Raw genomic sequence first — 25,593 nt, forward strand, 5'->3', positions numbered from 1 at the left:
GAATAATGAAACGCCCGCGACTTCGACTTGGAATTTAGTTTTTCACAAATCCCGGGGCTATTAAGGATTTTTTCGGGATGAAAAGTAGCACATATAGTAGCACATCCAGTGTAAAATCCATTTCTATTGAAAATTTCAGCCAAATTGCTTCAGAAGCGGCAGCGTAAAGGAGGAACAAACATACATACGCACTTCATCATCATCATCATATCAGCCGATGGACGTCCACTGCAGGACATAGGCCTTTTGTAGGCACTTCCAAACATCACGATACTGAGCGTGCGTCCAAGCGTATATTTATCTTGGACTTTATGACAAAAAGGTCTTCTTTATTCGCAGACGATACGACGTCAGTTATTAATGAGTAATTATTATTGTTCCTTGTTAACCTGCTCACTGCTCACTGGTATGTGCTCGCGGCATTTAGTTAAGCCTCGTCTACACTACATTGGTGCGGAAATGCTATATCGAACGTTTTCGTCTATGTACATTAACTTCTTCTCCTTGTAGTATATATTTCTTTGGTCAATATTGTTATCGCCGCGTTGCAACGACTTGCGGTACGGACGGCTTCAGTGTGCTCGTGGCGTTCGAGCCGTCCACATCTCTTGTTGTGTAATTCTATATGGGTTACTTGGGATAGGTGCGGAGAGTGACTTGAGTGGAAAAGGGGAGTGTTTGTTAACAGTCAAAGGCGCCTTTAACCCTACACACAACGTTCACTAGTGCGTGACTCCACTCAAGGTCATTCTCTGCCATTCTAGGGTCTTATTTTGGTTACAGTTTGATTTGTAAATTAAGTTGTCCTGACAAATGTTGTGAATCTTAACCTTTGTTCTACATTAGTTTTCTTATTTTTGTAAAGACTTCTGAGTCTGCTAAAATAATTATCTCGGAAATGTTATCACAAGAGGAATTCTTCGTTATTCGCAGACGATACGACGACAGTTATTAATGCCCGTAATGAGTAATTGTTTATCGTTCGCTTCTTAGCCTGTTTTTGATGGACTGTTCGCACACGCTATTTAGTTAAGCCTCGCTCACACGTGCGATTAGTGTTGCGTTTTTACTTTAACATTTATACAGACGGACGGACGGACAGGCCCCTTCTAAAAATTATTTACGCCTCGATTTGAGTTTATTCTTCATATTTTCGTAATTTAAATAATATATACTCTTTTAAATATTCATCATTATCATCATCGTCATATCAGCCGATGGACGTCCACTGCAGGACATAGGCCTTTTGTAGGGACTTTCATACATCGCGATCCTAAGCCGCCTGCATCCAGCGAATAACTGCGACTCGCTTAATATTTTATTATTAATATTATTAAGCTGAAGATATATATAGATATTTTTTTGTTATTATTTATTCACATGTCAATATTTCTATTTCTATATAAATAAAAGAATTAACTTTTTCATTTTTTCATAAGGATATATGCCATATCTTTTAAACATGACCAATATACCCATTCCTCTTCAACTAATCAGAAAAGGATTTGACTATAGTTGAGGGGTGGTTGATCGATCTTCGCCCCGTTGGTCTATTGTCGTATCCACTCCTGATATTGTATTTTCTGATTAGTTGAAGAGGAATTTAAGTAGGAATTTAATTTACTAGTAAAATGTCATTTCAGTGACAGTTGCACTTGTCATTTTACTGACTGGAATTAATAATTGTACTATAATTCAATTTCAATCCTACTATCCTACTAATATTATAAACGCGAAAGTTTGTATGGATGTTTGGATGTTTGTTACTCTATAACGCCGCTACTTCTGAAGCGATTTAGCTAAAATTTGGAGTGGAAATAGATTTTACTCTGGATTAACACATAGGCTACTTTTAATTCCGAAAAATCCATGGTTTCCCGAGATTTGCGAAAACTGATGATTTTGATGATATGAATGTTTGTTACTCTTTCACGCCTCAACTACTGAACCGAATTAGCTGAAATTGGTATTAAGATATATTATAGCCAAAATTCAAAATTCAAAAATTCAAAATTCGTTTATTTCAAGTAGGCTCAGTTTACAAGCACTTTTGACACGTCAGTTGACTATTTGTAAAGATTCTACCACCGGTTCGGAAGGCAGGTTCTGCTGAGAAGATACCGGCAAGAAACTCAACAGTTGCTCTTTTGAAAAAGTCATACAGTATTACAATTTACAATTGATAACAATTAAATTACAATTTCTTATAGTTTTATTTCCTGTGTGTATTAGCCTGGATTAACACATAGACTACTTTTTATCCCGGAAAATCCATGGTTTCCGAGGGATTTGTGAAAAACTAAATTCCACGCGGACGAAGTCGCGGGCATCCGCTAGTAGTCAATAATCAGCTAATTACAGCATTAAGGCCATATCTGTCGAATAGTTCGTTGTGCGACAGTCGCAACTTTCAACGTAAATAGACGCTCGTGTGTACGCGGCTTAAGTGCTCAATAATTTTAATAACCAGTTTGAATCGCCGCGCTATCCGGCACGCACGTAACGTTCGTGCGTCGTTATATGTTCTATTTTTAAATTCGCGACGTTATTTTTTTTTTTAATATCACGTAAACAAAAATACATGTAAATAAGAAACAATTAAATTAAAAAAAGTAATATACTAAAGGCGGTCTTTTTATGTTTTAGTGTCTAAAATAATGCTAAAAAAAATCTTGACCTAACCTAACAGCGAAAACTTTTTAGCGTAGTGTTGCTATGCTCGTAATACATTCATACTAATATTATAAAGCTGAAGAGTTTGTTTGGTTGACGCGCTAATCTCAGTAACTACTGGTTCGATTTGAAAAATTCTTTCAGTGTCAGATAGCCCATTAATCGAGGAAGGCTATAGGCTATTTTATCCCCGTGTTCCTGCGGGAAAGGGAACCACGCGGGTGAAACTGCGCGGCGTCAGCTAGTCATTAATATAATACAACTAAAAATAAAAATGTGCCCGTGATTTTAAAATAATAGAGTTTTCTCAAGTGCAGTATCTTTCGTCATCATCATCATCATCATTGACAACGATATTTGGCTCACTGTCGCACACGAGTCTCCTCTCAGAATGAGAGGGGTTAGGCCTTAGTCCACTACGCTGGCCCAATGCGGTTTGGCAGACTGCACACTCGCAGAGAATCAAGAAAATTCTCTGGTATGTATTTTTCCTTCACCGTTTGAGACACGTGATATTTAAATTCTTAAAATGCATATAACTGAAAAGTTGGAGCATGCCCCGGACTGAATTCGAACCCACACCCTCCGGAATCGGAGGCAGAGTAGGTATATCCACTGGGCTATCACTGCCTACAATTCAATTTACAGTAGACAATTTGGCGATAATCTTAACCACGATTGCGAACGATTGCAAACGCCGTGGATTACATTAATCCGGTATTTTGCAATCGTACTTGTTTTTTTTGCAATGATCGGATTGTAACATCTTACGACATATGTCAGTAAGTCCGTCCAATATTAACCTACGCTAGTGTAGTGCTTGTCCACCGTCCCAAAACGACTCTTAAGCCGCTCCAAACATTGCAAAACCGGTTTGTGCGACAAATCACGGGTGCACCGTGGTTTGTACGCAATAACGACCTCCATAGAGACTTAGATTTACCTTCAATAGCTAGTTACATGAAACAGCTCTCTCGAAACTATTTCGACAGAACTGCCATCCATCCCAACCAACCAGTGGTTGAGGCCTGCAACTACATTCCCAACCTTAACGCTAACTTCAAGTAGAGGCGTCCCAAAAACGTCCTTTATGATCCAGACGATGACATGACGACCGACAATGCTTCCCGGGCAACACAATCACAAGCAACACAGCGTCTTCGCCGGCGAAGACGAGGTCCCCGATATCTAACATCACCCGGACGTGGGTTTTCTAACTCACGATCTCGGGGGCGTCCGGACTGATTCACTCAGGTCACGGTTACTCCCGAATGGCCCTCTAAGCCGAGGTCCGAGTCTCATAGGAGACGCCTTTAGAGAGTCGTTCCGTCCTCTATTTGATCACTTTGAAGGCGGTGCCAACACATTGATGCGTTAACTAAAGCCGATTAAGTCATGAAGTTTATGGATTTAAATACAGTACTTTACCGTCGTCCTTCCAGAAACGGGTTTTATTAATACATGCCTTCAAAGTGATCATACGATGTTATTTTTAGCTTTTTAGTTTACTTTTGTGATTTTCGAGTCGGTTAAATTTTTTTGTTAAAAAGATTTTATTTTTCTGTTTTTAGTGTGCCCTAGCGTAGTGAACAAAAACGCCTCAGTACGAGCAATTTCATTGTTTTCATTTTTACACAAAATTACTGAACCTGGAAGTATGCCTACTCTTTCAAACAAAAAACAAAAAAAAATTAATTGGTTAATGACGAAATAACATTAAATATTTTTCAATTTCTATAAAAATTTATATTTTTTTTTTGTGTAAAAAGATTTAATTTGTTGTCTCGTTATTGTCTCGGAGGTTACGCGCCGAGTCCTACGGCCTCACAGTAATCGGATTACGTGGTGCGTGCCCTGCCGTGACTGATTGCTCTACACCAGCGTTTCTCAAACTTTCGACTCCACAAACTTGACGGCCTCCGTGGCGCAGTGGTATGCGCGGTGGATTTACATGACGGAGGTCCTGGGTTCGATTCGGCCCAGCCGGGGCCGATTGAGATTTTCTTAATTGGTCTAGGTCTGGTCACGGCGAAAGCCCACCGCTTTCGCCGTGGCTAGTTACCACCCTACCGACTAAGACGTACCGCCAAGCGATTTAATGCCGTGTAGAAATCGAAAGGTGTGTGGATTTTCATCCTCCTCCTAACAAGTTAGCCCGCTTGCATCTTAGATTGCATCATCACTTACCATCAGGTGAGATTGTAGTCAAGGGTTAACTTGTAAAGAATAAAAAAAAAACCCCTGTTAAAATTTCCAAGTGACAGCGAACCCCTTACTGACTAATGAACTCCCCCCTCCCCCCAAAGAAAAAAAAAATTACTGTTGAGGAAAATAAGGTTTTACTTTGGATAAAAGGTAACACATAAAATACCAAAAGAAATATCTTTGTAATATTAATGTGATGGGTGTGCTTGCTTCTTGTCGCAAATGGATTCAATGTTAGGAGTAATTTTGGACAATTTTAACCTTAATTCTGATTCGGTATCAGTTATCAAGCCCCAATTCCGTAAATCTTTCCGCGCCGTCAAATGGCGAAACCTAGGGATTCGTGTACCCCACTTTGAGAAACCCTGCTCTACACCGTTGCGTGAACAGTGCTACATTTTCACTTTAAAACTGAAATACCGACCCAGGGCCGTCTCTAAGCTAATGCTCTGTCAAATTATAGCATCACTTGCATATGCCGCGCGGTTTCACCTGCATGGCTCCCGTTCCTACAGGAATATGGGGATAAAATATAGCCTATACCACTTTTGTTTTTATTCTCTACAGGTTAGCCCTTGACTGCATTATCACCTGATGGTAAGTGATGCAATCGAAGCTGGAAGCGGGCTGTTTTATTAGGAGGAGGATATGATCCACACTCCTTTCGGTTTATACACGACATCGTACAGGAACGCTAAATCGCTTGGCGGTACGTGTTTGTCGGTAGGGTGGTAACTAGCCACGGCCTCCCACCAGTCACTCGAGGATAGCATAGCTTCCCAACAATGCAACAACAACAATGATATTCATCATCATCATTATCAGCCGATGGACGTCCACTGCTGGACATAGTCCTCTTTAATGGACTTCCAAGCAAAACTGTCTCGAGCTGCCAGCATCCAACGTCTCTCTGCAACCCGCTTGATATCCCCGGTCCACCTAGTGGGCTATGCCAAAACCCCAACGTCCATCAGCTCTTTGAACTATGTGCCCCGCCCATTGCCACTTCAGCTTCGCGACTCGCTGAGCTATGTCGGTGACTTTGGACCAAATAACAATCAGAAATGATTCTGATTCTTATTTGGTCCAAAGTTCTGATGAAGTTCGCTCTATCGCCAGCTGTGTGACTCTGAGCTTTCTAATGAGGCCCATTTGACGGCCTCCGTGGCGCAGTGGTATGCGCGGTGGATTTACAAAACGGAGGTCCTGGGTTCGATCCCCGGCTGGACCGATTGAGATTTTCTTAATCAGTCCAGATCTGGCTGGTGGGAGGCTTTGGCCGTGGCTAGTTACCACCGTACCATCAAAGACGTACCGCCAAGCGATTTAGTGTTCCGGTACGATGTCGTGTAGAAACCGAAAGGAGTGTCGAAATTGGAACTACCTAACTGGGTAAACATAGGGCAGGCAGTGCATTTTAATTTTCTTCGTCCGCGTGGTATTCAGTTTTTCACAAATCCCGCGGGAACCATGGATTTTTCCGGGATGAAAAGTAGTCTATGTATTGATACACAGTAAAATATATTTCAAAGTTATTCCATTCTATAGTTTAGTAGCAAACAAACAAAACTATCTACAAATAGCATTACGGAACATTAGTATTCAAGAAACCATAAAAAATCCACCTCTTCACATCCGTAGAGCTGATAATTTATGCCTATTACTGTGTGGATTTGTCGACTAGAACGTAAGAGAATGTAAATCTATTTATTTACCGACTTTAATAAAGGAGGATGTATACCTGTATTCCCCATAACTCTGGGCTTACATACTTTATCATACGTGTGAACAATTTTGGTTGGTGGGAGGCTTCTACCGACAAAGACGTACCGAAAAGTAATTTAGCGTTCCGGTACGATGTCGTGTAGAAATCGAAAGGAGTGTGGATGGTCATCCTACTGTTAACAAGTTAGCCCGCTTCCATCTTAAATTGCATCATCACTTACCATCACGTTGGATTGTATTCAAGGGCTAACTTGTAGAGAATAAAATGTGTTCTAAAATTAATATTTTCGGGGTAAATAATATTTCTTCTTTAATTAGATCTAGATAAAAAGTATCCCTTAATTATGACGTAGCCAAGTTTTACGTATACTAAAATGCAAGAACAGATAAAGGCGTGAGTCACATGGATAGTCGGAATTATTTGAATTACTTTGTATGAAAACATAACAAGTTTTTATATTATATATAAAAACTTCTTATGTTATCTTAATAGTTAAAAACATATTAGTTATGCAGTTCGGCTGCTAAAGGTGGACTCGTCAACAACTTGAAGTTATGGCTAAGTAAGCTTCCCTTATAGCTAATACTCCCGAGCCCCCTGTATATAACTTTCGTTGTTTACCATGCAACTCCATAAAACTAAGACAATGAGTAATTTTCCTCTAAAGGTATAAAAAAAAGGTCAATGTTAACTAATTTATACATAAAAAGCAAAGATTGTCTGGATATTTGCGAAATAAATAAAGATTAAGATAAAATTTCAAAATCTTTTATCGTAATTAGATGAAAATTCGTACAGTTTTAGCTTCCTTACATTAAATGTGACATTTTTCAATATGTGAACTATAAACATAAACGCACAAATAACAAAGATATTAGTAATTTTATTTATAACGTACATACAAATCTAACGACCATTATGACCTACGACGTCATTAAATCGTACCATTTTGTATGCGGCGTTTTTCAGGGATCCGCGGCAGCGCCGCAAATCTGACCCTTTAAATCCCTGTAGCTCCGAAAGTAATGATCGCAGATACCCTGTTACTTTTACAAAATTAGCATACTCCTAATTTATATACTATTCAAAAAACTGTCATTATCCCTTTTCAAAGCGTAAAATTCTAAAATTAGTTTTACTAACGATAACGAACCTCAGTTTTGACGCGTTGGTGACATATCTCTATTACAAAATCTTTGTCCATAACTGATTATACTTGTAAATTAGTTACTTTTATCGTTGTAATAAATTTAGAATGTGTTTTGAGCAATGATAATTTTATACTATAGATCGGTTACGTCTCAACAAAATGACTACAAAAAGTGATCCTAATAAAATCACAATTTTGTCTTTAATTTCATTATTATATGTATAGTTTTTACACTTCCCGATCACACAACTCGAAAACTATATTTAGGTATTATTTGGTTAAATACCGTTCGTTGTTGACCACAACTAACATTGAGTTGACTATAAAGAAGATGGTCCAAAATTGTATGGATCAGTCATTGTACCCTGGCTGAAATAAAAGAAGATATTTTTTTAAACTATTTTTTTATTATACCTACAAATCTACGAATTTACTTTAATTCTTTCGTAATAATGTTAATTATCTCCCAAGAAATGCAACACTAATATGGGTAATAATGGCGGATAGATGACGTTTTCAATGCAGTAATCGAATTGACGTTTGCTGTCAATTGTCATGTCAAAATTGCTTTAGGGGCGCCATCTTGATTTAACTAAAAAACTTGGGTTTTTATTTTATTTATTTGTTTTTATTTAGTTACATTTATTCACTTTAATGAAATCCTTGTATTTATAAATTTTAATGATACAAGTACAAGGGGACCAAGAGTCTCCATCATCTCCTTTCCTCTTTTGGGCGCCTCATTTTTCATGCGCTAGTAACACATCTCACAGTATTTAATATCATTGGTTTAGAGTGATAAAATCTGTTCTCACATGGATTCAATGTGACATTAGCATATTATCTAGAATATTCTGCACAAAAATATACTTGTAACTTGTAAACATCTATTTTTAGCTTTTCCCTTGTGAAGTGACGACCTTTTGGTCGTGATTTTGTGTTTTGAAAGTATTTTTTTAGTTTTTATGTAAAAACTAGTTGTGTTACACGGTTCCATCCAGAGAATTTTCTTAATTCTCTACGTGTGTGAAGTCTGCCGATCCGCATTGGGCCAGCGTGGTGGACTATTGACCTAACCCCTCTCATTCTGAGAGGAGACTCGTGCTTAACAGTGGGCCGAATATGGACTGTTGATGATGCATTTGAATTACAAAAACAATCAGATCTGTATTTTTGAGAAAATAGTGGACAAACGTTTAAGTATACAGCCATTCGAACATAGATCACAATAATACGCCTTTTTGTGAAACGGTTAAAAATTCTATTTTTAAAAATCTATTCTAAAGTTAAAAAAATAACAACCAATAGTGAGTGACTATTTCAAAAAATATTTTTACGTGATTGGTGGTAGAAGACTATGTTGCGACGCCTGGCAACCAATCACAGGGCGGAAATAAAAAAAATGGCGGCCAAACAGGAAACTGATTATGCTTACGATGCCGCTCAGTATTTTATAGAAGACGTTAAGGATCCGTGGAAACAAGGTAAATGGTCAACAGTTACCCGACTATGCGAAGGCAAATGTCAAATGTCTTTTTTAACCGACTTAAAAAAAAAATACAACCGACTTCAAAACCTAAAGACGTATCCACTAAACTAAAAAGTGAAAAATAACATCATAATATTATTATGTTCTACCTGCTGATCAGCTCGAAGACGGTGCTAAGATGATGAATATTTAAAAATACTCAATAAAAAAATTTACAAACACATTAGTCATCCATACAATTTTTCAAAGTTCACCTCGATTTCTCCAGGTTTCCATCATCAGATCCTGACATGATGAATATGGGACCACATGGGGAGTATACCCTTTAAAACAAAAAATATAATTTTTCAAATCGGTTCGGGCGTCTTCGAGTAATCGATGTACATACATTAAAAAAAAAGAGATACCGGTCAACTTGAGAATCTCCTTTTTGAAGTCGGTTAAAAAGGAGTAGGGTTTCTCAATCCGATCGCATATACGCAGTGGCCGCCCCTACAATTTTCAGTAGTTCCCATCGATATCTCCAGGATTCCATCATCAGATCCTAGTTTTCTTATCATGGTACCACCATCGTGTGTTTGGGCATAACTTCGTCGTTTACGGACCAATTCTGATGATTCTTTTTTTGTTAGAAAGAAGATATTTCCAGACAGTTCTTTCCCGTGGCTCTTAGAAACGGCATTAATTGTAATGTCACTGGCTTGGCACCGCCTTCAAATTGATCAGAAGGTAGCACAAACAATGTTATTTTTTAATGTTTGACGTTACCTCATTTGACGTTTGTTTTTATGGGTTTCACCGGCTTCACCAGGCTTGTAAGGACTCTCTGGTTATTCTGACCAAGGCGGTATTGTCCTCAGACGCGTTGGACAGGGAGCGCCTCTCGCAGCACAGCCAGCTGCGCGAGCTGGTGACACGTGGGGACGCCAGCGTGCTGGTCGCCCGGCTCGACAGCCTGGGTGCTGCCGCTGGCATCGTCGCCAACCTGACCCCAGGAGGCGCCAACACCTTGCTATACGTGTGAGTGATCCATATGCTAGTATATGACAGGTAGCAGCGACATTGATTGTATCATCATCTTGTGGTAGAGGAAACACGTCGAGCAGGTCACAGGACTTGTGACCTTGAGTGTAGGTTTGAAGGTACCTTTCAGCATGCATTAACACTGACTTTCCCTGTCAGATGCCCACATTAAACAATTTATGATCAATAATTACACCACAAAACATTATTGCACAAAATCACTAACGCGACTGGCAGCGTGACGGTGTTCACGCTGTCTAACAAAAAACTGAGCTTAAATCATCAAATACCCTCTTTGGACCCATCCATCGGCTCTTCAAAACATGTGGCCTGCCTATTGCCATTTCAGCAGGGGCGTAGCTACTGCCGTATCTGCCGTATTAATGCAACGAGGCCCCTCACCTTACCTAATACTTAGCCACATAGATTACGGGAAAAGCGGGAAAGCGGATCTCAACGTCGTGTGTCGTCCAGCCCCAGAAGGGGGAGAGTGAGCAAGGAGCGAAAAGAGAAAATAACTTGTAGGGAGTCAAGAAGGCGTCCCGGGAACACGCACGTACCGGGTTCGCCCTCCCTCGATTCGGCCCAAATTACCGAGAGGTTGAAAGGGCCATGGGAGGTGATGGGTTGTAGCCACATAGATTGTTCTTATTGACTCAATATGTAATGTTTTGTGTAAGAATTGTAGTCTAAGAGAGTGTGAACTCGCAGCGCGTCGGAGTTGGGCGCGCGCGCGGCGGTGGCGGCGCTGGTGGCGGCGGGCGCGGACGGGCGCGCGCACCCCGTCACGCGCTACGGCCCGCTGTACATAGCGTGCTACCACGGTCACGCCGACATCGCGCGGCTGCTGCTCGAGCGCTTCCCTGAGGCGGTGCAGGTAACTGAGGCTCAGTCCAGAAACGGCGAATAGGGATGATGACAGTTTTTTAAATCTATACATATAAAAATGAATTGCTGTTCGTTAGTCTCGCTAAAACTCGAGAACGGCTTAACGGATTTATCTTACCTTGGTCTTGAAATGTTCGTGGAGGTATAGGGAAGGTTTAAAAGGTGAGAAAAAATCAAATATTTTCCGGGAAAACCCTAAAAACTGCCCTTTTCTATTTCCCATACAAATGTTTAAGAGTCAAGCGGTAGGGGTAGGGTAGGGGTAGGGTAGGGGTAGCGTAGGGGTAGGGTAGGGGTAGGGTAGGGCTAGGGTAGGGTAGGGGTAGAGAATAAGTGCACTTATGTCAAAACGAAGCTTGACCGGGTCCGCTAGTTGTATATATATTAAGAGTATACTTAAAGTAAAGCAATTTTGTAAAAGTAACAGGGTATCTGCGATCATTACTTTCGGAGCTACAGGGATTTAAAGGGTCAGATTTGCGGCGCTGCCGCGGATCCCTGAAAAACGTTCCATACAAAATGGCACGATTTAGTGACGTCGTTGGCTCGCTGATCGTTAGGTTTGTATGGGCGTTCAAACAAAATTACTAATATCTTTGTTATTTGTGCGTTTATGTTTATAGTTTTTTGAAAAATGTCACATTTAATGTAAGGAAGCTAAAACTGTATGAATTTTCATCTAATTACAATAAAAAAAATTTAATAGATTTTGAAATTTTATTATCTTGTTTATTTTGCACCAGACAATCTTTGCTTTTTATGTATAAATTAGTTAACATTGACCTTATTTACCCGAATGTATCATAAAAATTAATATATTCAAACCTAGTCATCATCCCCATTGGAACCGTAGAAAAGTCTGTCGGAGTCTGGTTCTGTACAGGGTCGTTAAAATAGGGTGATAATGATGATCTCTTTCGTTTTACAGCAAGAGACAGTGGAGAAATGGCTGCCACTGCACGCGGCGTGCATCGGAGGCCACCCGGCGCTGGTCACCTTGCTCCTAGACTATCCGTACCCCGAGCACATACTCAGTGTCTACACGTAAGAAATTATAGACTTATTCTATAATATTTCCTTAATAAACTATAAATATATTTGAAATAATTAAATTAAAGAACATGTCCCAATTTTGTATGGAGGCTGGGCCTTTATTCCGAGTGTCAGAACAAATTATTTTTTATCTTAAAATAAGTTAAAATATAGCGTTTAAAACCTGCAATAAAAAAAATTTTGGAACCCGCATTTTTCAAATTAATTATATAAAATGTAACTTTTTCATTGACCCGATCAGCAATGGAAAGGACACAATGGAAGAGGAAGGGGGAGGCCTTTGCCCAGCAGTGGGATGAAATTTAACTGTAAAGCATGTAATAAATATTATGTAATTTAGATTGTAAAGGTTTAAATAAATAAATAAATAAAACTTTTTCATTAGCTGGCAACAATAATTAAGACTTTATATCATGGCAATATTGCTCGTAACTCACACCCAGACAGATTATTGTCAGTGATCTTCACGTAGTCACGTTTGTTAATGGTAAAAGCAGTTTAAGGAATTGTTTTGTTTGTTTGTCTACGATTTAATGTTTTTTTTAACTTGTGTCATAATGACATTTGGCAATATTACTTGACATTGACAGCTTACACCGAATATGAATTCAATTCCACTCATTTTTATTGGCTATTCCGAACACTTTTACTGTATTGTCTATGTTTAATTTGTAGAAACAAAAAAAAAATATTTATCTAATTAATGCGGGTGCCAAAAATTCTGAAAATTAGTTTCTCAACAGCAATTTGTATCATCTATTTGTAAAAAAAAATTATCGACCTGCTTAAAAATTATAAATAATAAAGGCCCATTTTGGGACATGTCCTTTGATGTTTTTTCATCACTTTATTGTACTTATGGGGTGTAAGGGGGAGGCTAGTACCAGTCAGTCTCCCCAACTGCCAACCTCACCTGCTCGTGGTGCACCCTGCAGATGGACCGACGAGGCTCTGGCGACCGACGAATGGCGGTATATCCATTCCCACAGGCTAGATTACGAAATGCCTCAGGCCGGTGTCGGGCAGCAGCGACACCGGCGCGAGTAATCTAGCACTGCGCTGACCAACCCGCATGCCCAGCGTGGTCAGTACTGGGCAAAACTTTGTATGGACGGCAAAAACAAAACACAGCCCCTAGTCCCCGGCAGCCCCGCTATTCCTGGCTCTGGCAGCGGTTATGGTAACGGCGGGGCAAGGGGTGTTAAGAATCTCCGGCAGAGATTCCGCTGCCAACCCCGACGACTAGACCTGGCAACATACAACGCACGCACTTTGAGGTCCGACGAAAAGGTCATCGAGCTGGAAGAAGTTATGAGCAAGTTGCACTGGGATATCATAGGATTGTCTGAAGTCCGAAGAGAGGGGGAGGGCTCGATAATCCTTGAATCCGGCAACATGCTCTACTACCGGGAGGGCGACCAACAGTCCCAGGGTGGTGTCGGATTTATCGTTCACAAGTCCCTCGTGAACAATGTTGTAAAAGTCGAGAGTGTGTCGAGCAGGGTAGCGTTCCTGGTCCTCCGAATTACCAAACGGTATTCGTTGAAGGTTATACAGGTTTACGCACCGACCTCGACACATCCCGACGAGGAGGTAGAGGTATTGTATGAGGATATTTCTAAAGCCATACATGCCTCAAACTCTTATTACAATGTTGTGATGGGGGATTTTAACGCAAAGCTGGGCGAACGTAGCGGTTCAGAGTTGAAAGTGGGACGATTTGGATATGGGCAACGGAACGATAGGGGCCAAATGTTGGCTGACTTCATGGAGAAGGAGGGCCTCTTTATGATGAACTCCTTCTTCAAGAAGCCACCACACAGGAAATGGACCTGGATGAGCCCCGATGGTTCCACGAAAAACGAGATCGACTTCATCTTGTCTACCAGACGGCAAATATTCAACGATGTTTCTGTGATCCATAGGGTGAAAACCGGTAGCGATCACCGAATGGTTAGAGGCACGTTGAATATCAACATTCAGCTGGAACGGTATCGACTGGTGAAGTCTACGCTCCGACCTACTCGTGCCCATATTCAAAACCCCGAGTCCTTTCAACTAGAACTGCAGAACCGCTTTGATTGCCTAGCAAATTGCGAAACTGTGGACGATCTGAACAACAGGTTCGTGGAAACTGTCCATTCCGTTGGGTCTAAGTTCTATAAGACCCACCGTGCGAAAAGAACCAAAAAGTTCTCGGACCAAACACTTAAACTCATGGAAGAGAGGCAAGAAATGAGATTACAGTCTTCAGCAGATGCGTCAAAATACCGACAAATCAGTAGACAGATCTCTAAGTCGCAAACCAGCGACTTGCGAAATTTCAATACCGAGCGTATTAAAAATGCGATTGAAAATAATCGAGGCTCGAAAGTTTTCGCCAGAGATCTGTCTATTGGACAGAGGCAGCTGACGCGTTTGAAGACCGAACACGGTAATCTAATTTCTTCCAAGCCCGAGTTATTAAGTGAGGTCGAGAAGTTCTATGGACAGCTATACACGACTACTCAGCAGCCTGTTGCCAATTTGGCTAAAGACCCCAGAGCCAAGTTGACCCGACACTATACCGAAGATATCCCGGACGTCAGCCTATACGAGATTAGTGTGGCTCTCAAACACCTGAAGAACAATAAGGCGCCAGGTGAGGACGGAATCACAGCAGAACTCCTGAAAGCGGGTGGAAAACCGATACTTAAAGTCCTTCAGCGATTGTTCAATTCCGTCATTCACGAGGGCACGACGCCTGAGGCGTGGCATAGGAGCGTGGTGGTTCTGTTCTTCAAAAAAGGTGACAACACCTTGCTGAAGAATTACAGACCCATCTCGCTGCTAAGCCATGTTTACAAATTGTTCTCGAGAGTCATTACGAATCGTCTCGCTAATAGGTTTGACGACTTCCAGCCTCCCGAACAAGCCGGTTTCCGAAAAGGCTTTAGTACCATAGACCACATCCATACGCTGCGGCAGGTTATACAGAAGACTCACGAGTATAACCAGCCACTTTGCTTAGCGTTTGTGGACTATGAGAAAGCCTTCGATTCGGTGGAAACCTGGGCTGTGCTAAGGTCATTGCAGAGATGCCGAATTGATTACAGGTATATCCAAGCGTTGAAGTGCTTGTACGAAAACGCCACTATGTCAGTCCGTATTCAGGATCAGACTACGAGGCCAATCCAGTTGCAGCGAGGAGTGCGTCAGGGAGATGTGATCTCTCCGAAGCTATTTACCGCCGCACTGGAAGACGTCTTTAAGCTTCTGGACTGGAGCGGACTTGGCATCAACATCAATGGCGAGTACATCACTCAACTGCGGTTCGCGGATGATGTAGTCATCATGGCACAGACTCTGGATGACCTTAGTACCATGCTCAATGACCTCAGCAGCGTTTCTCAACAGGTGGGCCTGAAAATGAACATGGGCAAAACAAAAATAATGTGTAATGCTCATGTATCGCTCCACCCAGTTATAGTTGAGAACGCTGCACTCGAAATTGTAGACGAATACATATACCTAGGACATATGATCCAGTTAGGTAGGTCCAATTTCGAGAAAGAGGTGAACCGTCGAATCCAACTCGGCTGGGCTGCATTCGGGAAGCTTCGCGACATCTTTTCGTCCGAAATTCCTCAGTGCCTGAAGACAAAAGTCTTCGAACAGTGCGTGTTGCCAGTGATGACCTATGGTTCCGAGACTTGGTCGCTAACTATGGGCCTCATAAGAAGGCTTAGAGTCACACAGAGGGCGATGGAACGAGCTATGTTAGGAGTATCTCTGCGTGATCGAATCAGAAATGAGGAGATCCGCAGAAGAACCAAAGTCACCGACATAGCTCAACGAGTTGCGAAGCTGAAGTGGCAATGGGCGGGGCACATAGTTCGAAGAGCCGATGGACGTTGGGGTCCCAAAGTGCTGGAATGGCGACCCCGCACTAGTAAGCGCAGTGTTGGCCGACCCCCCACCAGGTGGACTGACGACATCAAGCGAGTCGCAGGGATTCGCTGGATGCAGGCGGCTCAGTATCGTGATGTTTGGAAGTCCCTACAAAAGGCCTATGTCCTGCAGTGGACGTCCATCGGCTGATATGATGATGATGATGATGATGATTGTCATTATCATCATCATTATCATCATTATCAACCGATAAACGTCCGAACCGATAAATGTTGAGCTGTGATAGCCCAGTGGATAAGACCTCTGCCTCCGATTCCGGAGGGTGTGGGTTCGAATCCGGTTCGGGGCATGCACCTCCAACTTTTCAGTTGTGTGCATTTTAAGAAATTAAATATCACGTGTCTCAATCGGTGAAGGAAAACATCGTGAGGAAACCTGCATACCAGAGAATTATCTCTAATTCTCTGCGTGTGTGAAGTCTGCCAATCCGCATTGGGCCAGCGTGGTAGACTATTGGCCTTATCCCTCTATTTCTGAGAGGAGACTCGAGCTCAGCAGTGAGCCGAATATGGGTTGATGACGACGAACGTCCACTGCTGGGCATAGACCTCTTGCATGGACTTCCAAACAACAGTCTCGAGTCGCCAGCATCCAGGAGTCTCTTGCAACCCGCTTGATGTCCTCGGTCTACCTACTCGACCGTCTCGACTCGAGAGACGACCAACACTGCGCTTTCTGGTGTGGAGTCTCCATTCCAGCACCTTGGGACCCCAACGACCAGCAACTGTGCCTCCCATTGCCACTTCAGCTTCAGGACTCTTCTTGGTTCGTCTGCGGATCTCCTCATTACTGATTCGATCACGCAGAGAAACTCCAAGCACAGCTCGCTCCATCGCCCGCTGAGTGACTTTGAGCCTTCTAATAAGATTCATAGTTAGCGACCAAGTCCTGGATCCGTAGGTCATCACTGGTAACACGCATTGTTTGTTGTTGTTGTGTTGTTTATTACTTCGCAACACACAAGTTTAAATACTAATCCATGTTTATAAATAAGACCGTAATCTATACTAATATTATAAAGCTGAAGAGTTTGTTTGTTTGTCTGCTTAAACGCGCTTATCTGAGGAAATACTGGTCCGATTTGAAAAATTCTTTCAGAGTTAGATAGCCCATTTATCGAGGAAGGCTATAGGCTACACGCAGTAGTTTCCCGTACCAATATAGTATCCTCGTATTGGTACGGGAACGGTAACCAGCTAGTATATTATAACAGGGACGTGACCGGCAAATGGCAGTACCGTTTCGCGTTTGACGTGAACGCGCGCGACGCGAGCGGTCAGACCGCTCTGTACGTCGCTTGCACGCTCGGCAACGCCGCCGTTGTAGACGCTCTACTGTCTCACACCGTGCCTGTTTACCAGGTGAGTGTATCAACTTATGAGTGCTATCACTCAATAATGTCTCATGCGTAGACACGGACACGCTCCGCAACGCCGCCGTTGTAGACGTTCTACTGTCTCACACCGTGCCTGTTTATCAGGTGAGTGTATCAACTTATGAGTGCTATCACTGAATAATGTCTCATGCGTAGACACGGACACGCTCCGCAACGCCGCCGTTGTAGACGCTCTACTGTCTCACACCGTGCCTGTTTACCAGGTGAGTGTATCAACTTATGAGTGTTATCACTCAATAATGTCTCATGCTTAGACACGGACACGCTCCGCAACGCTGCCGTCGTAGACGCTCTGCTGTCTCACACCGTGCCTGTTTACCAGGTGAGTGTATCAACTTATGAGTGCTATCACTCAATAATGTCTCATGCTTAGACACGGACACGCTCCGCAACGCTGCCGTCGTAGACGCTCTGCTGTCTCACACCGTGCCTGTTTACCAGGTGAGTGTATCAACTTATGAGTGCTATCACTCAATAATGTCTCATGCTTAGACACGGACACGCTCCGCAACGCCGCCGTTGTAGACGCTCTACTGTCTCACACCGTGCCTGTTTACCAGGTGAGTGTATCAACTTATGAGTGTTATCACCCAATAATGTACTCGTATCATGCATCATGTAAACGCATTGATCAGTTGAGCGACTCAACTTATGTATGTGTGTATAAAACATGTCGTAAAACTGTATGGTCAACTATCTTTATTTGTCCCTGTTAAGGACATATTATAGATTAATTAAAAATGTCGTAAAACATTGTAGCTAACTTTTTCCCTTCGACCATTAATAACAGGACCTGCCTCGCTAACCGTTACCCCTCTGGCAAAGATCAAAAATGAATGATCTAATGCGTTTAATCTGTTGCTATAGAATTGATGTTTCATTGTTGTAATCGTTTTCGTCGTGTAAAGAGCTCCCTAAAAATACCGATTTGTATAGTTGAATGGCATAAATAATGGCCAAAAACTTGTAGTTTAGTAAAAAATGGAGTAACATTTCATATGTAAGTATTTTTACCTTAAATTTAACAAATTTTATAATAAAAAAGTTGTTTAAAAAGAATCGATTCATTTGACGAACATCAAAAAATCGGTCAAGTAATCGAATATTCTATGTATATATTCTGTGGATAGTCTACGCGATGTGTTTGTTAGTCTGTGTAAAAATTACGCATGTGTGTATTGTGATTCAAATTTATTGTTGTGTGTAGTGTATGGACACAGAATATATTTAATGGTGTTAAATATTTTCGATGTGTGAGTTTACCTCGTCCCCCTCAAAAAACGACAGACTTTTTTGTTGGTAAATTTGGGAAACAGGTCCATAGTCTAAATAGTCAGAGCTTTTTTCAATAAAGTAATGATTTCATTATTAAAGTAGAATTATCATGATTTTTGACGAAAGGCCCTCCGAATCGAAGGTCATATGCACTGGGCTATCACGGTTCTATATTCTAGAGACTTCTATCTTATTATTGTTCTGTTAGACTGAGAGCGAGGAACAGCCCCCGGCGGTGGTCAGTCCGCAGCGCGCCGGCATCTCGCTCGGCATACATGCAATCGTCAGCAAACTGACTGGAAGCAAACCGGTGAGTTTTATTTGTACTTTAATTTCCCAAATCCCGCGGGAACCATGGATTTTTTCGAGATAAAAAGTAGCCTATGTGTTAATCTAGAGTAGAATCTATTTTCATTTCAAATTTCAGCCAAATCGCTTCAGTAGCCGCAGCGTAAAAGAGGAACAAACCTACACACAAACTTTCGCCTTTATAATATTACTAGCGGTAGCCCTTCTTCGACTTCGTCCGCCTGGAATTCAGTTTTTTACAAATCCCGCGGGAACCATGGTTTTTTCCGGAATGAAAAGTAGCCCATGTGTTAATCTAGAGTAAAATCTATTTCCATTTCAAATTTCAGCCAAATCGCCGCAGCGCAAACATACACACAAACTATCGCTTTTACCGTCACCGCATACGGTGACAGTTCGTTTCACTGTTGAAAGTTTGCCGCGATTCACGATATTAGTGGGTATTATGAACGTCATAAGGCAACTGTGCTATCTGAAATACACAAATAGTGTGATACCCGATTTAGTGATTTAGTTTTACCCGTTTAGTTCCCGTGAGAATGCGGGGGCAGAATATAATCTATAACACACAACTAACATAGCTTTCTATAGCGGTCAAAGAATTTTCAAAATCGGTTCAGTTGATCCAGAGATTAGGTTGCCTGCCAAAGCAGAGCGAAGGAGCGTAGCGGAGAAACTGACTAATGCGGAGCGGAGTTGCGTACTGTGTCTGAAGAAGAAACTTCACTGGAGAAATTTCCTCGCTCCGTTTATAAAAATAGCTCGCAAGTCCCTGTCCACTTAAGAGGAGCGGAGATTTTGTGCAATCCTATTGGTTAATATTTCTCCGTTTCTCGACTCCGAACCGATTGGGATAATTAAAATGTCCTTTATTACCCGACTACGACGAAGCCAAAAGGAAGAGTAACGATATAGGAACAAAAATGTTCATAGTAGAGCCGTGGTCGCACCGACTGTATACGGTCTAATGTAATCATGCCAGGAACACTTCTATTTTAAACATAGGTACTCGTACATGTGAGGTCTCAGACCAATTATAGAAGGACCTGTATCGCACTCATAGTCACAAACAAAATTGTCTGTCATTTTCGGAAGAAAACGAGCTTAAATGTGGTATATATCTTATACTAAATTAGAAGTTTGTGCCCGTTTTTTACAACATTCAATTACACAAAAAGATATTTTTAAAGAGCTCTTTAACCGACGAACACGATTACAACTATTTAACATCGATACTATAGAGAGAGTTTTTATAATCGCATTAGATCGTTGATCATATACTTTGACAGAAAAGTAACGTCTAACGAGGCAGGTCCTATACAATAATTGGTCCGAGTGTGAGGTATATAATGCGACCACGGCTCTACCATGACCATTTTTGTTCCTATGCATTTATCTATTTCAATCTGAAATATTTTCTTGTTTCGTTCTTTTAGACCCCTTTTTACGTAGTCGGGTTATAGTTTTTAAATTTTATTTTTTGTCGTGTATCCCGCAGAGTGCATCGGAGCCGACGGTGCGTCGCGTGCGAGCGGTGCGCCTGGAGGCGGCGCGCGGCGCGGACAGCTGCGTGGCGTGCGCCGCGCGGCTCAACCACGTGCGCGTGCTGCGCAGGCTGCTGGACGCGGGGGCCAGGGCGGACGCGACCGCCGCGCCGCCGCACCAGGTGAGCTCGTGCAGGAGACGGTGCGGACAGCTGCGTCCGGACATTAGGGTTTTGAGGGTCTATTCAGAAAACAACATTAATAGCAGACAAGTTAGCTCTTGACTACAATCTCACCTGATGGTAAGCGATGATGCAGTCTAAGATGGAAGCGGGCTAACTTGTTAGGAGGAGGATGAAAATCCACACCCCTTTCGGTTTCTACGCAGCATCGGTACCGGAACGCTAAATCGCTTGGCGGTACGTCTTTTCCCGGTAGGGTGGTAAGTAGCTACGGCCGAAGCCTCCCACCAGCCAGACCTGGACAAATTAAGAAAATCTCAGTCTGCCCAGCCGGGGATCGAACCCAGGACCTCCGTCTTGTAAATCCACCGCGCATACCACTGCGCCACGGCGGAGGCTAATTAATAACTAACTAAATAACTAAATAATAACTGATTGATATTCCAGGAGGCGGGCGGGGAGAGCAGTCGCGAGGTGCGGCGCCGCTCGCGCAGCGCGTCCGTGTCCCGCAGCCGCGCGTCCGCGTCCCCCTCCCCCGCGCGCGCCAGCTACGGCGATGACCGTGAGCATCACACACACAATACATTATACGGCTCGAAGGACCATTTGACCATTTGACCTTTGTACAGGCGCATACTATACTGTTACGGTCTTACGGTTCACTTTTGCTGGTACTGTTCTTTTGGAATAAAATACGTGTCGCTTGTTTAGACGTTTAATGTAGAGGTGAGGCGTATATACTGGAGCAGGTCTTAACACTAGGTTTGTTGGAAGACGTATGGCGTACGAGTACGGAGAAGGGACTTATACACGTATTAAGCGTATTTAGAAGTACCGAGTACCGAGGAGCGCAAGACGTCAACAGAGTGCGAGTCCAATACTCGCAAATACTCTAACGGTCCAACCAATGCGGGGACGTGTTCAGAGACGCGTTCGATTAGTAATGTGTGAGTGAGAGACTTCTATCAATGCCGAAAGAAAATAGACTTTGTTGTCTAGACATAAGACCGGTTTTTCAACGCAATAAACACTTCATACTCCAACAGACAAAACATCGCGAGACGCGTTCCCGGACGCGTTCGTTTAAGAATGTGTGAGTGACGTCCCATTGCCGACGAAAAATTGTCTTTACCTTATCAAACATAAGATCGAATTTTTAACGCAGTATACACTTAATACTCCAATCATCGTACTGAAGCATGCGTGAGTGAGTCCCTGATTTTAATCCTTATTTTAAAAACATAATGTGATCATTTATTGTTTTAGTATGATTATTTATCCGCTAAAGTAACAAGTTAATGTAACCCGACAGTATAATGAGGTAATATTAAAAGAAATAACTAAATAATAAAATTAAATTGAAATATTGAAATTAATGACTGAAATATTTTTTTTTTTGTGGATTACAAGAACCAAAAATAGTTGAAGAAACCAATTGAGAAAAACAAAATAAAAAGACAAAAATGATTTTCTGTTACCCGGGATCGAACTCAGGATTCTTAGTTTATCGTACCTTGCGTACACACCACTAGTCCAAATGACTGTGTAGAACTCGGTTGAAATTAATGTACGCTTAGTATCAGATAATATGATGTAAAATCGCTGGCCACTGTGTATTTAGGAGTACGTATCTATTCTATAGGTCCTAATGGCTCGTACTTCAAAATACTCGTGGAGCTAGTCTTTGGAGCGCGTCTCCCGGCTTACTCGTACTCGTAATACTCAGTACGCGTTTTAGCGAGTACGACTCACCTCTAGTTTAATGCCAACTGAACAAATTTCGGGATCCGCACCGGAGAGAAATAAAACAACAAAGGCACTCGGCCGCTCCAATGCGAATCTTATTTATTGCAAAAACCTTCACAATATATACCTTTTGTACGAACCACTCGATATCGCGATACAAAGTTACTTACACTGCCATCTATCGGCACATCGCGTCGAATGGTCGATTATACACCAACTAACTTCAGTATAATGTACAATATAATACAGGTACAATAGCATAAGTGCGTTCACGCGCTGTATTGAATTAACATATTATACAATTAAATATCGTAATCTTACTTCCTACTAATATTGTAATCCTATCCTCCTTCCTATCTAACTATCCTACTAATATTATAAACGCGAAAGTTTGTATGTTTGGATGTTTGTAACCCTTTAACGCCGCAACTACTGAACCGATTGGGCTGAATTTTTAATAGATTTTACTCTGGATTAACACATAGGCTCATACTCTTTGTCCCGAAAAAATCCATGGTTTTCCGAGATTTGCAAAAAACTGATGATTTTGTTGGTATGAATGCTTGTTTTACGCCGGGACCATAGAACGGAATCATCTGAATTTTGAAAAATCCATCCGGAATAATCCATGGTACCCTGGGGATTTATGAAAAACTAAATTTCACGAGAACACGGGCGTCAGCTGGTATAAAATAAAGTCAATTTTTTCTAGTGATTCGATTATATCTAGTTTATTTTGATTGATTAATTTCGCGGTACCAGGTGATGGTCCCTGGACGGCGCTGGCGATTGCCGCGCGAGCCAAGAACGTGCAAGTGGTGGAGATCCTGTTGGCGGCCTGCGCGAGCGACCCCGGCGGACGGGCGCTGAGAGAGTGCGCGCGCCATGGGCTCGCGGAGCTGATGGCTGCTCTGCTGGCAACCAAGGTAACACCTGTATACTGTGCCAGTGCACAGGAATTACGATTACTGGAAGGGTGTTTGCTTTTTTAGCAGACTCAGAGGTGATTACAAAAATAAGAAAACTAATGTCTAACAAAGGTTATGATTCACAACATTTGTCAGAACAACTTAACCAATATAAGACCCTAGAATGGCAGAGAATGACCTTGAGTGAAGTCACGCACTTGTGAACGTTGTGTGTAGGGCTAAAGGCGCGTTTGACTGTTAACAAACAATCCCCTTTTCCACTCAAGTCACTCTCCCCGCCTATCCCAAGTAACCCATAAAGAATTACACAACAAGTGATGTGGACGGCTCGAACGCCACGAGCACACTAAAGCCGTCTGTACCGCAAGTCGATAACAACTTTACGTTGAAATTTATGGTCCTTCGAGCCGGATGTGTAGTTGCAATGTTGGTCTGCCAGGCGTATCCGGACCCCGATTACAAGATCAACAAGTCGGTGGTGTCGGCGGCGGTGCTGAGCGCGCGCGACGCCGACCCCGCGCTGTCGTACAGCGCGCGCTGCCCGACCACCGCCGTCATGGTTAACTGGCGAGAGCTGCGCTGCCAGCTCGCGCAGATCAAGTGAGTCCCGACCCATCACAGCCTCAGACCAATTATAGAAGGACCTGTATCGCACCCAAATTCACAAACAAAATTGTCTGTCGTTTTTTAAAGGGGACGAGGTAAACTAACATAAGGAAAATATTTAACGCCTATAAATATATTCTGTGTCCTTATAATACACACTACTATACATTTAATTCGTTATAGACACACGTGTAATTTTTACACAGACTAAATAACACATTACCGACTTGTTACACAGTATTCGATTACTTGATCGATGTTTTGATGTTACGGCTGAAGAATCGATTATTTTTACGTATTTTTCATTCATTTATTACTTGTAAGTGAAATGTAATTTTATCTTTTAGTAGCTACAAGTTGTTGACCGTTTTCATGCCATTTAACTATAAAAACCGGCATTTTAGTGATCTCTTTACACGACCAACTTGCTTACTTCGATTCTGTAGAAACAGTTTTTATAAACGCGTTATATCGTTGATTCTTGATATTTGACAGAGGGGTAACTTTTAGCGAGACAGTTCCTTTTATTAATTTTATTGGTCTGAGATCACAGCACATCAACAACATCAACAATACTATTAAAGTATAATTCTCTAACGTATGCTTGATTTGCGGAGTGAACTAGTGAATGCGTTACTAAAAATGTAATCAGGCAGTGCGTGCTGCCATCTACAGGTATATTGAAAGAAAGAAATAAAAGAAAGAAACAGTTTGTTATTTTAAACTACCAATAGATGGCGTTGTTAGAGAACTTTGAAACAATCCCTTTTTGTACACTTCAACTGTTGCGATGTAGTTATGCCTGAGGCTCATAGATGGCGCTTAGTTTTTATTTTTGAATAAAGTTGTACTTCAGTCTATGGCGCGCTGTTTTTTTTTTAATTATTTTAATTACTGAGCTCTATTTATCGGTGTCAGGATGAGTTGGATCCGCGCGGCAGCTTTGCGTGTCAACCCGCGCGTGTCGGCGGCGTCCAGCGCGGCGCTGGCGCTGACCAGGCTGGAGATCGCCAACAACGAGCTGAGGCTGCTGCCGAGGGAGCTGTTCTCTATGCTGAGTCTGAGGTCAGTCTGTCGGTGTCAGGATAAGTTAGATCCAAATAAGTACAGTGTTCATCACAAGTATTGAATTTAGAACAAAATTACCCTTTACATAGCCTTCAGAAGAAATAGTACCAACGGTGTCTATCTTATGGTTTGCTAGAATAATTATAAAGACCATTCTTAAAAGAATAAGTTAGTTTCAAATATGTTATCATATGTGCAATACATTAAACCATTTCACAACATAAGTTGGAGGTTTTTTTTTGGTGTGTCAAAATGTTTTAGAAATTATCGTATATTTAAAAGTAATTCTGAAACGAAATAGTGATCAAAAATGTCGCTGGACATACATAAAACGTGCATAATAAAATAATAATCTTTATTTAAGAAAAATACACATAAAAATGAAACAATTGCCTTATTACTAAAAGTTACTATTAAGTATACAATATACAAGTACATGC

At 41.8% G+C, this 25,593-nt stretch overlaps 2 protein-coding genes across 6 annotated transcripts in view; one reads left to right on the plus strand and one right to left on the minus strand.

The window, feature by feature from the left end:
• The window catches only part of LOC112045824 (leucine-rich repeat serine/threonine-protein kinase 1), a 90,005-nt gene that overhangs the window by 4,742 nt on the left and 59,670 nt on the right, over positions 1–25,593 (plus strand). For 4 of the 5 annotated variants that reach the window (XM_052889748.1, XM_052889750.1, XM_052889751.1 and 1 more), the window contains exons 4-13: positions 10,104–10,263; positions 10,978–11,143; positions 12,083–12,198; positions 17,372–17,519; positions 19,038–19,139; positions 20,637–20,804; positions 21,252–21,366; positions 23,313–23,476; positions 23,919–24,079; positions 25,004–25,150. In XM_052889748.1, the coding sequence (XP_052745708.1) occupies positions 10,104–10,263; positions 10,978–11,143; positions 12,083–12,198; positions 17,372–17,519; positions 19,038–19,139; positions 20,637–20,804; positions 21,252–21,366; positions 23,313–23,476; positions 23,919–24,079; positions 25,004–25,150 (1,447 nt within the window). The remainder of the gene's footprint in view (positions 1–10,103; positions 10,264–10,977; positions 11,144–12,082; positions 12,199–17,371; positions 17,520–19,037; positions 19,140–20,636; positions 20,805–21,251; positions 21,367–23,312; positions 23,477–23,918; positions 24,080–25,003; positions 25,151–25,593) is intronic. The other variant, XM_052889749.1, reaches the window with a different exon arrangement.
• LOC112055983 (trichohyalin) overlaps positions 5,042–25,593 on the minus strand; it is a 489,894-nt gene continuing 469,342 nt past the window's right edge. Inside the window, exon 14 of the transcript XR_008252185.1 lies at positions 5,042–5,139. The gene's annotated coding sequence lies outside the window, so the exon portion shown is untranslated. The remainder of the gene's footprint in view (positions 5,140–25,593) is intronic.

The sequence above is a fragment of the Bicyclus anynana genome, chromosome 26 (assembly GCF_947172395.1).
Source record: "Bicyclus anynana chromosome 26, ilBicAnyn1.1, whole genome shotgun sequence".
Classification (NCBI taxonomy): Eukaryota; Metazoa; Arthropoda; class Insecta; order Lepidoptera; family Nymphalidae; genus Bicyclus; species Bicyclus anynana.